General features: G+C 47.1%; 1 protein-coding gene across 3 annotated transcripts in view; it reads right to left on the bottom strand.

The window, feature by feature from the left end:
- Positions 1-587: 587 nt before the first annotated feature.
- Ptch1 (patched 1) overlaps positions 588-16,885 on the bottom strand; it is a 65,098-nt gene continuing 48,800 nt past the window's right edge. For all 3 annotated transcript variants that reach the window (XM_055597930.1, XM_055597928.1, XM_055597929.1), the window contains exons 17-23: positions 15,673-15,856; positions 13,779-14,059; positions 11,632-11,769; positions 10,127-10,269; positions 6,488-6,587; positions 5,694-5,948; positions 588-4,269 (exon numbers count right to left, since the gene is read on the bottom strand). In XM_055597930.1, coding sequence (XP_055453905.1) covers positions 3,742-4,269; positions 5,694-5,948; positions 6,488-6,587; positions 10,127-10,269; positions 11,632-11,769; positions 13,779-14,059; positions 15,673-15,856 — 1,629 coding nt within the window. In that variant the 3' untranslated portion in view covers positions 588-3,741. The remainder of the gene's footprint in view (positions 4,270-5,693; positions 5,949-6,487; positions 6,588-10,126; positions 10,270-11,631; positions 11,770-13,778; positions 14,060-15,672; positions 15,857-16,885) is intronic.

Raw genomic sequence — 16,885 nt, 5'->3', positions numbered from 1 at the left:
AAGGCCACATTCGCCTGGAAGGAATTTAGAGATTGTTTCTCCTGGAGTTTCAGAACCACTGGAGCTATTAGAGCAGATGCCTGGGCTTTCCTCCCACGGATTCTGCAGTTAGTGGGCCTGGAGCAGCGCTGGGCGCTGGCTTTTCTAGCAGGCTTCCAAGGCATGCTGATTCATGGACCACATTTGAGTAGCATCGGCCAAACGCTTCCTTGTTTTAAGAGGAACTGGTAGGCTTCTTCCTAAAGACCAGAGAGTAAATAGTTCAGGGTCCAAAGGACAGTCAATCACCACTGCACACTAGACAATTCTGCCATCATAGCGTGAAAACAGCCATGAACAGTATGCATAGACACAAAACATGGCTGTCCCCTGACAAACCATATAAAACCAGGAAGCAGTGCTGGCTGTAGCTGGCTTACTCCTCCCTCTAGGACTCACATGCTTAGAATGGTTTCAGCCTCCATGGCCTTCCCAAGCACTTGTTTACTGTTGCAAAACCAGGCCTGAACTAGGAACAGGGGTCTTATTTCTAGACATGCTTTCCTCATGCATGACATAATGATGAAGTGAACACTTAAACAAGCACATAAACCAACAAGTTATATTATCTTTATTCATGTTAGAATTTCTATCAGTGTTTGAACATTAATATTTAGAGAGTTTTGTACATTTTCATCTGAGAACTGCACCAGGTCACAATGCTCACACCAACACTTCCCAATCACAGGAACAGCTGCTCACTTGTACACTCTCTTAACACTGTTAAACATAGTCTCTTCCTTGCTGTCATTTACAACGAAATGTGTCCTCACACTCATGTCTCAGCAAAGTTCCAGACATTATGGATTTTATCACATATAAATTCTTTAAAAATATACTTCTGTCAAAAGACTTGATGACTACTATGTACACTACAAAAATAAATTTTCATATAAATAAATTATATGGCATACTTTCATCTTTGTAATTGAAATGACACAAACTCATTTCCACCCAAATTGGCAGACAAGACCCAGTTTGAATATTTATTTCCTTTAAACTCCTTACACTAAAATCTACCATGAGTCCTTAATGGAAATGTTATATACTCTGAACTATTTAACATTAGTAAGCACTCTATACAAATAAAACTTCTGTTCAAAAGTAAAACATAACTGCAATAGTGTTTCCAACAGAAATAAAATCCCTGCATTTTTTCTTTTGTTGTTGTTATAAACTGGCATGACAAATTCTGGAGGACATTCTTATGATACAAAATTATAAATATCAGCAAAGATCTTCTCTTTTAAAAATTAAAACATCCAAATGAACAAACAATACAGACAAAATAAACTATGAGACACACACACACTCTCTCTCTCTCACTCTGAGACTGTAGTCTCCTGCCAGCTCTGTGTCCTTCCTGCCTTGGCTGATGTAATTCATCATGCACAGAAGCCAAGGGGCTGTATGAACTTCCTTTTGCCACAAAAGCGAGGCTCAGGGGTCAGGGACACAACCAAGAACCACAGGGAAGTGCCTTCAGAATTCTCTATCTCTCTCCTCAACTCAGCGTTCAAGCTGTCTGAGCAGAGCTGGTGTTGGCGGGCAGACAGTGGCTTGACAGGCATTTAGACAGTAGCAGTGGGCAGCCAGGGCCTCCAGCATACTTTCACACACACAGAGACACAGACACAGACACACACTTGGTAGCCATGGGTGGCTTCTAGTTAGTACCTTACAGTTTGGGGGATTAGTTTTCGGGTCTGAGGTCACTAGACTGCTGGTACTATGAGGGGCCCATCGCCTTAAATTGTTCCATGAAAGACAGGAGGGATTCAGGGAATCTGCACGCAGAGAGTGCTCGTCAGCTTCCATGGGCACTAGCTCCCTTCTTCTGAGATAATTTCTCAGGGCTTACTGGGGAAGGACAAGGACATTGCTTCCCTATTTACTAGTCTCTGGCCAGAGGCAAAGAGGCCAAAACCTCACGGAAGGTTTTGGTTCTCACGGTTCTCACGGAAGGAGAACAGGATCAAACTTTGCAATCCAACACCAGGTTCAAAGAGCTTTCTCTATACACTTCTATGGGGTGGCCTCTTCCTGCTCCTCCATAGACATCCCACTGGATGAATGCTAACAGTGGAGAAGGGGAGGAAGGACACACAGGACAGGAGCATGCAGAAGAGTCCCTGGAAGCTCATCCCCACTTAGCTCACCACAACACTGTTAGCATGCCCCAGCCAGGCAGTCAATTTTTCAAGAGAGGGACTCACAGTTGTAAAAACTTGAATACAGCCCTTGACTGAAATATATATGTATTTATTTTTAATGCCTGTATCTGGGATATGGAATAGGAGGCTGTGTGCATGTGTCGACCATCAAGAAAGGTACAACCACACTTCCCTGAAGTGCAATCTCCTGACCCAGCTGAGACTCACCACCAGGCCATGTGGTATAACTGGTAACTATCGGCCAACACTATGATCTGTGAGAGCATACTCTCGGAAGTACAGAGAGGGGCCGGGAGGGCTGGCCACTCATGACCTCAGGGCTGCCACAGGCATGAAGCAAGTCTGGCTCCTCTTGGATACTCCCAGAGACGAGATTAAGACAGATGACTGGGCACCCTCCCACAGCATCACAATGGAGAGAGACCTGGCCTTTCCCAGCTCAGGAGGCAGGGGCTAAGGTCACACAAAGCAAAGAGAAACAAACAAGCCAAAAGAACAACAAAATAATCACAGTACAGTACATTGGAAAGTCCCATGTCCACACACATGCCCACGAGGACCGCACAAAACTAGCCCTAGAGAAGCCACTGGGATCAGCCTGTTTTCTTCATGTCTGCTCTTAAAACAATTACCACGCATAGCGTGTTTGAAAGTTAACGTAACATTTCATCCTACCACAGGGTTGTGATATGCAAATTTAAAATATCTTCAACAGAAAACTTTACAAATAATCCTATTACACAGCAATATTTGCATAGAATTATACAGGTAAATTATACAATATATAAGCAGCAGCGACGTATGCTGGGAGAGTTTAAAGACTAAGTTAAGCTTGGTGGCAGCACAGAGACCAATGCACACAGAGGGAAGGACCCCCGGGGTCTCCCGACTCTGGGGCAGGAGTGGAGAGGCCCTGGGCAATAGACTGTACAGCATTTCCATGTATATTACATGTGTACACCTCTTAAATATTTATAGAAATATTTCACAAAATAATACAATCAGTTACAGTAACAATGAACTGCTTTCCCACAATTCCAAGCAGTTCTCTTCAAGCAGTCAGTTCTGGAAAGGGGGGGGGGGCTTTCCAATCTTTGGCCTCTTTGCTTCAGATTTTAATTACCCTTTAAAAGAAAACAAAACAAAACAAAACAAAACAAAAAAAACAAAAAAAAACAAAAAAAAAAAAAAAAAAAAAAGAGGTCATATTATGGTCATGACCACACTGAGCTAAGCACCTCTACAATGGACTGACTATGGTGCTAAATCCACGTCATGTACCTTCACCTTGCAAGGTCATCTGCATGCTTGTTAGAATTCTGCTCTATGAGCGCTCAGCAAACAGGTACAAGGTAAAGCTGATAAACTGCACTCAAGGGATTTACAGGGAAAGAGAAGCAACCCAATTTGGAACTGTGTTGTTAGTCTACAGAGGACAGAGTTTGGCCTCAGCAGCCTTGCCTTGGGGATAAGGGTCCCCAGGGTCCGGGGTTTGGGAAGCATCACCAGTGCACCCACAGCACATGCCTCAGTCGGAGCTGTTCCCCCACGGCCTCTCCTCACATTCCACGTCCTGCAGCTCTATGACCTCCACCTTCGAGCCCCTCCTCTCACACCTGACATGGAAAGGCACATGGGGGTCCTCGAACACCCCGTGGTCAGTCTCATAACCTGGACAGGGCCCCCCTCGGGGGTTGCGCCCAGGCCCAGGTGGAGGGTGCACAGCGACAGTCACAGAAGCAGAAGCTGTCACAGTGGTGATGGGCTGGCAGTAGCTGGGCACAGAGCTGCCTGTGGCGGTGGACGTTGGGTTCCGAGGGTTGTGGGAACGGGCCCCACGGGGGCCTGAGCGGTCCCTATTGCTAGGGCCGGAATGCCCTTCAGTAGAAATTTCAAAAGCGTCTCTGCGCGGTCTGTAGGGAGGTGGCCGCAAGCCTTCTCTGGGGGGCTCCCTTCGAGGCTGCTGGCCTTGCCGTCCAGAGGACAAGGAGTCAGAGTCCAGGTGGGGCTGCCGAGGATTCAAGGGAGGACGATGTCTGGATTCTGGATGGACCACCTGCAGAGGTGACACTGGTTAACCCAGGGACATAGGGTGCTGACCTTCCAAACACAAAAAAACCCTATTCCTTCAGTAGTGGCCAGGACGTGAATCTTGTCTGCTCCAGCACAGCGGGCTGGAGGCACAGAGCTGCTGCCCACAGCTGCAGGAGCACCCCAGCAGCTCACTCCCACAGCCAAACTGCCCCACCCTGCTCAGTCTAGCCAGACCCTAGGTCCTTCTCCTCAAAAACTGCCAAGTGCCTGGCTCTGGATGGCCAAGAGGCAGGGAGTCTTGGTACATACACACCTATATACAAGAGCCTTTAGAGGTGTAAGGCTCCTCCCTCTGGGTCATACTGCCTTTATTTCACCTGCTTCTAGCTCCAAGCCAGCTGTGGCCAGTAGCTAATGTACTGAAGAGAGGAGGAAAAACTTCCACACAGATAGTTCTGTTAGGCAATGTGCTTCTGCCTGAGTACTAAGAATCTGGTTTCTGGGTCTCTGTACAAAGCTCGGAGCAACACAGTGGCCACATCCATCAAAGAGACCGTGACCAACTTCAAAGTCGGTGAGCTTGTACCTATTTTTAGGCTCCTGCTGAACAGAACCAGATTCACAGTGCAGCTCAGCGGGGCATCGTCACGGGTGTGTGTGAGGGGGTGTGAGGGGACAGGGGACAGGGGACAGGAACACAATTCATTGGACAGCCCTTCTCTCCTTCATGGAAGGCTGCTCTAGCCTGGGACTGAAAAACACATTTCCTGTAAGGATGGTGGGGGCCTTGGGCAGCAACGGGAGCTTTGGAGCCTTCCTTAACTCTCTGAGGCTGAGTATCTTGGTTGGGGGCTGGGAGAAGGTTAAGGAAGGAACCCATGCATTCCTCACTACCTTCTGGAATTAAGGTAAGAATTTGGGGTGCTTTTGAGCTTCACAGATCACCAGCCATCTATAACAGTAAGAGCTTGATGCCATAAACCTATGGGAAAGCCTTACTGAATAATTAAAACAATTTTGTGCCAAGGCCAATTAAAGGTAATACAGATGAGAAGAAAAAAAAATGCTTCTCATGGCAGTATGATACACTATTTATTACATTTCTTCATATATCACTCTGAAATGATCACTAGTGTGAAAAGATAAGATGGAAGGGATAAAAGGGGGTAAAGCTCTGAGTCCGTTCTGAATAAGGGTGGGGCTGGGAAAACCATGCCTCCCTGTAACAATGCTAGACTGCTCTGTTTCAATTCACAAGATTAAAAGGAAGCATGTCATAGTTTACAAAGAGCGTCATGCTGGCAGTTTCCTCTGATCTGACCTGCTGTATACACCTTCTTATCACACCCCATCTGCCTATGAGATCTGTAGGAAGGGACCTCCCCGGCACCTTCTGGCCCACCGCCATAGGAAAGATGAATCTTCCCAGTCCCTGAAGTGACTCACAGTGGACCGGGCGAAGACGGGGTTTTCTGTGGCTTCCACAATCACTTGGTGGGCAGGACCTCCAGAACCCCGCTGTGCTTCGTAGTGCCTGAGCTCTTCACTAATTCCAGACACCGTGGTCTGAGAGCTGTACTCGGAGTCGGAGGAATCAGACCCATTGTTCATGTGACCGGGAGGCACCGCAAACCTGACGACACTCGGGGGCGGCTCAGGTGAAGGGGTGGGCAGCCGGTTTAGGCCATTGGCTGGAGACACCTATTTAGGCGGATTCCCGATTAGAAGTGGAACATTTGTTTCTTCTCGATTAGAAGTGTTACATATGCTTATCTATTGGCCAGTTTCAAAGTTCAAAGCCAGAGTTATTCATCAGCCTCTGTCACCTGACAGGAACCCCACACTGCACTGTATCTACTTCCTTTCTTCTTGCTATCTGGAAGACCCTCAAGATTCTGGCACCAGAATATTGCCCCGTGTTCCAACACCAGAAAGGCAGGATAGGTGTCTTTTATCTGTTTTGTCCTGTAAAGCCCAAACACTTATCTGGTGTAGAAAACCAACCTTCACATATCTCCAAGACTAAAGCTGCCATCAGCTGGTCTAAAACATAACACAGCTCTACGGGCCGCAGCCTGAACTGTCAGAGGGAAAAGGGAGACAGCCATTGTCCCTGGGTGCTTACTGCAGAGCCCACACCACCAGCGAATACAGTAGCACCTGAGTATCTGAATCAGGAGTGGCACTGGGGAGGGCAGGTGACCTGTGGGGTGAACCTCTCACCCTGGGCAATCACTGACCTCAGGACATGGTCCAAAGAAGGACAAGAGTACGGGCAGCAAAACCAGTCCATTGAGAACCCCCAGGACGGTGAGAATAGCCAGGACAGCAAAGAAGTATCTGGAAGACAAAAGGGATACTGGACCTGTCAATGTGAAAGGAGAGCATTGAGAGCGCCACTGAACGACCCACCCTGCTGGAGTCATCTACAGAGACCATAGTTCAAACTGAGCACAAGATCAGTTTGAGACTTTGTTCTTTTTTAACCCTATGACTCTGAGGACTACCTTCCATACCCTACAGTGTTAATTCACAAAGAGAAAAAAAATTAGTTAATTTGCTGACATCTCATGCCTGTAATGTTATTTATGAACGTGCTACACCAACACAGAAATATGGAATGTGAACTGAATGGCTGAACAAGCTGAAAGCACAGATACAATGCCGAGGGGCCCCTCTCACGGAAACCCAGCAGAAGCAAACAAATGAAGTGAAGGGTGGAGAATTTAAACAATTTGGCCCAGGAGGAAAAGCAGCCCGCTTCTGCAGGCAGCTAATCCACTGTGAAATGCCCTTGCCTCTTACGGCAGAATCTCTAATTAAGTCTCTAAGTACAGCAGGTAAGGCTTTCCCTGGGCTTTCATTAATCACAACTTTCTGCCTAGAATTCTCTGGGTTCCAGTTTTACCAAATAGCTCCAACTGCAACCTTTTTAGAACACAGGAACCAGCTTTCTGCAAAGAAAACGCTGCCCATTCTGTGGGAGCCATGGCATTGTGCAGGGCGAGGGCACTCCACAATGCAGGGCTGCTCTGCAGGCCGATCTTTTGTTGAACAATTTAGCATCTTTGAATACTCTTGTTTTGCGTCAGCCAATTCAAACATAAAGACTGAAGCACCATGGCAGAAGAGGGAGAGCGAACAGCGAGTTCTGCGTTCCCACCATTGAGGGCTAAAGGTCTGGGATCCTTCAAGAATACCAAGGTAAACCTGTCAGCTAGGGCCCGCCTCTGGTCAGCGCTCTGCACAGCTGGAGGGCACACACTCCACGCAAGGATGCTTTTCTGGAACTAATGATTTCTAGGGCTTTGATGGAAGTGGGTAGGGGCTGGGGGTGGGGGTTAGGATGTTCTGGAAAATAAAGAGAGAAGACTAGATATCTATCTGTGTTAATGGTCCTCTGGATCATAAACCTGAACAGCCACCCTACAATGCTATGTGTATGTATGTTTTGACATCAGATGAAAGGAGAGAGAATCCCTATAAAAGTACAAATACCTTCTAGCTATTGTAAACACTAAAACCTGCTGAGTTGCATTAGCAAAAACTCAGGCTGTCAGTGTCTTGCTCTAACATAAACTGTGGAACTTTTGGGGGAGGCATATATCAGCGGCAGGCATTAAGACATTTGCATCCCATTTATCTAGCTGCAACCTAAACAGACCAATTAGATTTCTGACAGTTTCATGTATACAGTGTCTGCTCATTTATCTGACTCCAGAGAGGACTTTATCCATCCTATTTTAGAAAATGGGAAGCCCTTCTAAGTGCTTGAAACAGGAACCTTGATATCTCTGGGAGGGGTTGAGCAGGCCCAGGTAGGACAGGATGAGGGGAAAGCTTCTGCAAAGCTGTTCACTGCTGCCTCAGCTGACCTGCAAGGTCCCAGCACACCCTGCAATTCTCTTGACTTTAAACTGCCTGGAGAGACTTGTATCCCCCAATACCTGCAGACCATAAGCACACAGCAGCATGGGTTACATGCTACTTGCCAGCATTAAAAAACAAACAAACAAACAAACAAAAAAACACAGGCATCTGTGAGACTGGCTTTGCCTTCATGTTGGAAGAGCTAGGAGACCATGCCAAAGAAGTGTCATTTGGCATTGGGCTTTTATATCAAAAAGGCAAAGCCAGTATTGGCAGAGGAAATAAACAGTTTAAAACAAACAAACAACAGTTTACAACAAAACAAACCTAACCCAGGATCTAAGTTAAAGCAACTATCTCAGTGGTATTTGCCAAATGAGAATCTACTGATTGGTTCAGTAGGCTTATCAATAGGCTGTGTGAAGACCAGCGGCCTCAGGTTCACCTGGGAGCCGATGGAAAGGCCTGTGTCAAGCTGCACTTTAACAGCTCCAGATGGCGAAGAAGCCTATTATGTAAGAGTGCTGGTCTGCACTGAAATGGAGTCACCCTCTGCTTACTCTTCCAGCAAACAGCCAACCACACACCCTGGAAGCTTGGATACACAATGAGCTATTGTGCCTCAAGACTCATCAATAGACTCGCCTCCTCTTCTTTTCTTCCTCTGCCCCATGTGCTTGGTATATCACTGAGCTACAGCCCTAGCATAACTAGTTATTGTATTGATCTTCAGCTAAAACGGTGAGCTAAATATCCTTTTTATCTGAAAAGGCCAACTCCCCCTACTTGGCCGGCTCATGTGTGTGCACATGGAAAACGTGACTACAGCCAGATGTGGCAGCATATACCTATAGTTCTAGCACTTAGGAGGCTGAGGCAGGACAGTCAACAGTTCAAAGTCATTCTCTGCTACATGCATTGGAGGTAAGCCTGGGCTACATGACACCTGTTTCATAAACAAACAAAAACAAGGACACCTAACCTGTAAAAAAGCATTTTCTTGTCTTTGTCACCCTTTCCAGCTTTTCCTAAAAAGTGCTCTGAAGAGCAGCTAGGCCAGCCAGGGAAGCACAGAGCAATCCTGTTTCCAAGATTTGCAATAAAGAAAACCAAACCATGCTACCAAGAACAGCTTGGTTAGGTTAGCTCTCCAGACATGCAGCACCCTACCCATCCTCTGGGTTTGGCCTCACTTGAACAACACGCTAGTACCTTACTTATTGCCTGTACTGGCTTTGCCTCTTTACAGTGGCTCATGATTTTCATCCAGAGAAGCCAGAGGGTTATTTCTCTCTTATAAAGGAGGTGTCCTTTACACTTTGCAAAGTTACCATCTTACCTGAACAAAGTAACAAAAACCTGCCTTGTGATGGGAAGAGGAGTACACAAGCCAGGCTTGGCATCTCTAAATTTGAGCCTTCCGTCAGGTGTTCAGCATTTATGAGGCCTCAGAAGTGACCCAAACACAAAATCTGGGTACACTGTACTCATTTCCTGTGTGATGCTTAGAGCTAGGTATACTAGCTTGGTATACTGGAGGTCCACTAAGTTTTCTTTCTACAGTCTGCTTTAAGGCTCATGCATCCATCTCTGCTGCCTTTAAACTCAATTTAGAGCCAAGGACTGGGATTATAGAGCTGAGCCACTCACACCTGTTCCATGTATTGTGGGAGATAGAACCCAAGGCTCCATGCATCCCACTGAGCCATGTCCCCCAGTTCTGAAGGAGAGGGAACAAAAGCTGAACATCATTAATTATCAAAAGCCACAAGTCACCCTTCTGTAGATGTTTGCAACTGGACTTGACACATGGGACACCATGTGATTCTAGCATCAAGCTGTGGAGTTGTCTCTACTTTAACCCTTTCCCAGGTGTCTCCCAAGATACTGCTAGATAAGGGTGACTGTGAGGGACAGGTTGAGATGCTGCCACCTACCAGATAAAGAAGGAACAAGCCACAAACACAAGAATGATTTCTTTACCACGTCTCCTGTTCACTTCTGCTTACCTGACAATGAAGTCAAATTCGGACCCTGCAAGCATCAGTACCCCCAGGAGAGTGGACACAGCGCCGTCCAGAACAGGAGCAAACATGTGCTCCAGGGCAAGCATAGCCCTGTGGTTCTTGTCACCAATGGCTGTCAGAAAGGCCTGAGCAAAGAAGAATTGAGATTGTCACGGTCTGCATGTGGAGCAGTGCTCAGCTCTGTCTATACTTGGGTTTGGTTGATTTTTTTTTTCATGTATTTCTGACTGTCCTCAAACTCACTACTATACTAGAATGACCTTGAACTTACTCCTCTGTGCTTCTGGAGTGCTGCGGTTTACAGGTGTGCACTACCATGCCTGGTTTTGTCTGGTTTTGTGTGGTACTTGGTCTTGTTGGACCTGGATTCCCTAAATGGCCTGTTCATAGTATCGAGCCAGAGTTGGTGATGGTGCCTATGTGAACAAAACCAAGTGGTCTAGGCTTCTAATGGTGACAGGCAGATCCCTGGACCTTGCTATCAGCCAGCCTAGCTTAGTGAGCTCCAGGCCAGCGAGAGGGTCTGTCCTAGAAAACAAGGTGACCTGACTGGTGCCTCAGTAACAGTATGTCCACAGGCAGGGCACCCACACACACATGCATGCACGGTTCTCTCTCACTCACACTTCTAGGTCCACAACCTGTGAGAGCAATGGCAGCTCCCAGAGGCTACAGAGGGCACACACCACATACTGCACCCAAAGAACAATGCTGGAAAAGCACCGCTAACGGCCATCACTTGGTTCAGGCACAGAGCTGGGTTTCCCAACGTGGGCATTCCAAAACCCAGCATCTAATTCAGTCAGTACTATTTACTGTATGCCTGCCAACAGCCCTGGAGACTTAGGCTGTAAGCACATTTGTAGGCAGAAATTAAACTGTACAGTGTATCAAGACTTTTAACTAGTTTTCTCAACAGTGTGTACAGGTGGCTCACCTTTTGGATTCTATACTCTCTTTTGGGTTAATTCCTTCCAACAACAAGGAAGTGTATAAAGAAAGAGGGCCAAGGTCGTGGCGAGCGCAGCCCAGCTTGTTTCCTGCTGCCATGGATGCATGCAGAGGCTGGAAGGTCTGCAGAGCTGGGTGGGCTGAGGTGGAAGCGCAGGCTCTTCAGGGCTGTGCACCACGCTTCCAGTCACAGGCCCTAGGGTGTTTCTGAGGCTGCCAGCTACCACACCCTCAATTAAGCTAGCCCCACCACCAAGCCTCTGAGGGTGGTCTTGTTTTATCCCCACTTTATGACTGTACTTAAAACACTGTGGATGTCTGCCTAAGCACACAGACTGTCCTGGGACAACAGTGGCAACCTCAGCACCAGGTGACACCATCTTTTGGAGCCCTCGAAGGCCTCTCCAATGCACTCTCCATGTCTCTCATCACTCACACTTCAGACCTCCTCAGAAAAGCTGTGCTTGAAGCTGTCCCTGTGACAGATCCCTTTGCCCTGCCGGTGTCGGCCAACCTCCCCCAAGAGCCTCCCGTACCAAGGCCACGTGAACGGTGAACTCTACTCCAATGCCGACGGATGCAATCAGGATGACCACAGGCACAGCGCTCAGCTTGATCCCAATGAGGCCCATCATGCCGAAGAGCTCAATGGTCATCAGAGCCAGGACCATGACCTCAAAGAAGTAACACACAGTCAGTCACAGGGCACAGGGTCTGCCAGGGGTGCTAGAGAGTGCAAATCAACAGCCCCAGGGTGGTGTCCTCTGAGGGGGAGCAGTAACACACCTGTCAACTAAATACTAGGAAAGCACTGACTTCCTTTACCTCCGGACAACTTGTCTTGCACCTCAACTTTCTTCTGGAAGGGAGATATTTGGGCAACTTCCTGTCAGTCAGGCTAAAAATGGGGTGTTTGTGTGTATGTTTATGGGTTTGTGTACATGCATTTGTGTGTCCATGCATCTGTGTGCACGTGTGCCAGAAGGAAAGCCTGGGTGTTGTTCCCCTCATGTTATTGAGATACACTGATGAGGGTGGCCGGCCAGGCATGCTCCTGTTTCCGCCTCCCTGGTCCCCACAGCACCATGCCTAGTGCCATGCACACCCAGCTTTGTACATTAAGTACTTCAGTGGCTGAGCTAGCTTTTAATCCACCAGTTTAGTGCCCTTTCCTATCTCAGAAAGGGAAAAATAAAGGGACCACACATCGGAGCCATCCACAAAGGATTAAGCTACCACTGAGCACATTCCATCCTGTCACTATTCCATCATCAGCAACACAGCATTTCCACTGTATTAAGTATTGTATGTTACTAGAGATCATTCAGGATAGAGGAGGACGTCACAGGTCACATGCAAATACTGTACTGCTAATATACCTGACTTGAGCCTTGGGGGAGCCTGCACACGGGGGAGCCTGCACACAGGGGTCCTGCAGCCAACACCTAGGACAACTGTGGTTTACAACCAAGCTTTTTAACCTTGAGCTCTAGAACGGTAACCCTTTAACCCTTCCTGGGCTCATATCCAGGACTTCTATTGGTACAGGTTGCAGCCTATAGAAAGCTGGTCAGATGGGTGAATAAAGTTTGTGTGGGTCAGGTGCGGTGCTCTGGCTGGAGAGCCCACGAACAAAGGAAGAGACTTGGGAGCCTAGGCCATCAGTGGCCACGTGTCAGGTGATGGCACCTCTGTGCTCTGAGGAGAGGGGGAACAACTAGGATCCCCAAAGCAGACCCTTAGGTCTAAACAAAGGCTTTGAGGAGTCTTTCACCTTCCCTGTGAAAACGTGTGGAGAAATGGTAAGAAAAGCTGCAAGGTAGACTTTGGAGGAGAATACTGGTTCAGAACCATGGAGGTTCTCATGAGCCTCCCTGACTTTCACCACATGGAGAAAAAGAAAATCATCTTCCCTGCTTGGGGTTAGGGCAGCAGATGGTGGCAGAAGTCTGGAGAAATGGCGGAAGATGGACACCATCCATGTCTTAAGTGCTGTGAAGACATCTGCAGACTAAACATTTACCTTTAATGTACCTGCTGCCCAGACTCAACTCAGAAACACAACCTGTTTTTACAGTTCTGGCATTTTAAAGGCTATCGCCACAGTTCACAGAACTTAAAGCAATGCCAGGATTTCAGACTACGCACAACTGACTTCAAATCTGAGGGTAATGTGGAAAAAAGACACCCCAGACTGACTTTGAGTGGCAGTTCATCATTTCTCCTCCAGGAGATAAGGTGCACGTGGTGCACAGAGGCCTGAGTGCCATCCTCACCCCTGCACTTTTGTCCAACTTCCTCTGTGCACACTTCTACCGTACACACAGAAGAACTTGCTACAAATTCTTAGGTCTGGGAGGACACACAATGAGACTTTAGAATTGGAAAATTAGTTATGCTTTTGTTATTTTTACTTGGTAAATTTTCAGTGCTTTTATGCAGTGTGCTTACAAAGACCCTATGCATGTTTTAATGCTGTGTGAGAGGGGACCCAGATTCTGGCATGAGAGGCTCTACCTTCTCCATGAACCTCACCACCTCAAGTAGAATAAATATCTTACAGATGATGCAATCCATACCCGCCTTCTCCAAAGGCCCAGACATAAACAAAACTTCCCCGGCTACAGCAAGAGCTGTGCTGAAAGGAATCCGAGTTCCATAAAGACCCTTATAATAAACTCACAATGATCCCAGCCGTCCAGGGGTTCAGCAGGAAGACTGCGCACACCAGAAACGTGCAGGCCAGTACCACGCTGATGGCTAGCAGCAGCCAGTGGCGCAGACTGATGTACTGCTCCCAGAACAGGAAGGGGTAGCCATTGGGGTAGCTGGCCAGTCCCAGGCTTGTGTAGTTGTTACAGATGATTCTCACTTTTTCAATGGCTTCCACAAAGTCTGAGGTGTCTCGTAGGCCGTTGAGGTAGAAAGGGAACTGAGCGTATTCGATGGGCTCTGCTGCTGGTACTGGACAGAGGAGAAGCAGGGTAAGAAGGGAGAGAAGGGCCCTTGATGGGAGAGTCTCTGCTCCCAACTCCCCAGACAGTGAGTGCGAAGTGAGAAGACCTTCAAGAAAGCTCCCCCGTTACCTTTCTTCTAAAAAAAAAAGACAAACAATACATGACTCCAGGGGCCTTTTACAGTAGTCACAGTTGGTTTAAAATTTCTCACTAATAATTAACATTCCTCCTCTTACGTTCCTCATGAAAAGTCTCCTACCGTTTGCTGCTGTATATTCAAAGCTAGCTAGCTCTGGAGTGCCCCATCCTGCCATGTGCACTGAGATTACAGATATGACACCACACCCAGCCTTAATTAAGTGGGTTCTGGAAATCTAAACCGGGTCCTCATGCTTGTGTGGCAAGCTCATTACCCACTGAGCCATCTCCCCAGCCCATAATCAACCTTTGATTTTTATTTAGTGGTGGCAAGGGTTAAGAGTTGGGTGGGTAGTGGAAGGCCTGTGATCTCTCTCCTTTTAAAGCCTTTGATTTTATTATCCCAGAAGCAACTACCATTTGTGAGAGGTCTCAATGCCATAAGACTTAAATGCTAAAAATACTTTTTTGTTTCCACATTCAATCTGCTCTCCTTGACCATTATAAAAACCAAAATAACCCCAGAGTCATGCCTTGCAGAAAACAAAACAAAAAAACAAACAAACAAAAAACCACTTCACTTTCCTGTCCTTTAGTGAGCTAGCAATTTAAACCTTCCCCGCTTTTCTATGCAATGCTAAGTCTTCAGCAAGAGGGGAAGAAATCCTCACGCAACAAGCATTTAGTTACTGCCCTTGTGTGTTCCACACCCTTTGGGGTCATTCAGTTGACTTGCTAAACATGATTTGCCCTATTATAATCTCAACTATAAATTTTCATTAAGACAAGCCTTGGCTGCGTGCCACCAGGCTCTGGGGTTTAGGTACAGGGGAGGAGTTCAGACTGCTGCCTGCCTTGTTTGCAAAAGGACCTGTCTTCTTGCTCATGTCTTCTCTTGGCCCAATATCCAAAGCACATGCTGCTACTAACATTGCTAACATAAATGCAAATTAAATCCACACAGAGCTACCTTTCAAACCCTAGGCTTAGAGGTGAAGGGAAGACGAGAACACTGATGTATATAGACTTTTCTTCTCCAGTTTAAACAGCTCTGACGGAGCACAGGTGCTCGGTGGCTTACAGAAATGACCCAGCATGCCAAAAATCCCTCCAACACCAGAGTTGACAAAGTTAACATAAACATATAATCCCTAGCGATAAAACTCTGCAATAGTAAAATAACACTCAATGTGGAGGCGTCCCCAACTTTCACATGGAACAGCTGGCATCAGGAGAAGTGCCTGGAGTTAAAGCTACAAAAGGAGGTTAGAAACGCTTATTTCTCAACGTGAATGTGCAGGGCTGTATTCCATTACACATCCTCATCTGTCTCCCAGAGTTTTAAACCAAAAGAAATATATTGTTCTATTTACACTTTTGAACCCTGGGTAGTGTCAACGGATGAGGCTGTTGCTGAGCTCCAGGCAGTGACTAAAGGAGCCTTCTAGAGCTCCCTGACTCTCTAGATAGATGGCTACTTACTTCTCAGTCTGGTCTCTGGCATGTAGTCGGCTTTGTCGTGGACCCACTCTGGTCGGTGAGGCCGGATGTTGGCCTGGGAGGCAGCGTAAGCTACGGGGTCGTTGCTGACCCAAGCCGTCAGGTAGATGTAGAAAGCGCTGGGATTAATGATGCCATCTGCATCCACCAGACGCTGTTTAGTCAACTACAAAATGGGAAGAACAGAGGTCATTCAGAGCGGGGCCAAGGGGTAAACACACTCCTGCTGGGAGAGCAAGGCTTTGTACCCATGTTTCCAACAAACAGTAGAATGCCCATGGCTTGACAGTGCCTCAGGTCCCACAAGAATAAACTTTGATGTCTTTCAAAATACACTTACTGGGGTATGCAATCACCAGTGTGTTTACAGCAAACACACAGTTCTGCAGATGGCCCAGGAATTGGCTGAACCAATTAAATCTGAATGCTAAAAAAGACTGTCTACAGCCAAGGCGGGGAATGAGCAATCTGGAAAAACATATTTATAGGAGGGGCAGGGGACCTGGCAAGCATCCCGTCCACGTCTGTGTGCAGTTAACCTCTGTTGTTAACACTGAAGGAAATACCACCCAGTAAATGGAGGGAGCTATAAAATAAAACAACATCTGTATAAATTTTGCTAACATAGCCTCCAATGACCTGTGTATTCAAAAAATGCCCACTGCCAGAAAGTGGAAGACAGTGCTGCAAAGCCAAGCCCTACAGAGGAACACCACTTCTGAGCCTCGGTCAGATTCAGTGGTCACATCTGCTCCCTCTACTTGTAGGTCTTGTGGGCTTTGCTTGGGTCAAAGACACTATGAGACAGAGTGTGGATTATATGTATGGTAGATACATCAAAAAAAATTTTTTTCCTGTTTACTTTAGATCCAGGCCTCCTTCCAACGTTTGGTCTTTTTTAACAAAATGAAAAACACCAGTGACAGCAGTTCACAGAGAAAGAGTGGAGAAATAAAGAGCATGGAAGAGAAGGGGAAAAGTAGACAGCAGGGATCTGGATTCAATTAATCCATGGGATCTCTAACAACTGTAGGTCCTCAGACTGTCACTGGAATTACATCGCACAGCTCCTGGCCTCCACGCAGGCAGCATGCTCTTCTTTCTCAGGAGAGGAAATGGTATCTTGGTGCCTAGCGCCACCAGAGGCTCCCTGATCCCTAACTCCAATTCAGTGTGTCCCTGCTTCCCTCTCAGG

The sequence above is a fragment of the Psammomys obesus genome, unplaced genomic scaffold (genome assembly GCF_907164565.1).
Source record: "Psammomys obesus unplaced genomic scaffold, mPsaObe1.curated_primary_1811, whole genome shotgun sequence".
In the NCBI taxonomy this organism is placed as follows: domain Eukaryota; kingdom Metazoa; phylum Chordata; class Mammalia; order Rodentia; family Muridae; genus Psammomys; species Psammomys obesus.
This window is presented reverse-complemented; position numbering and strand designations above follow the sequence as displayed.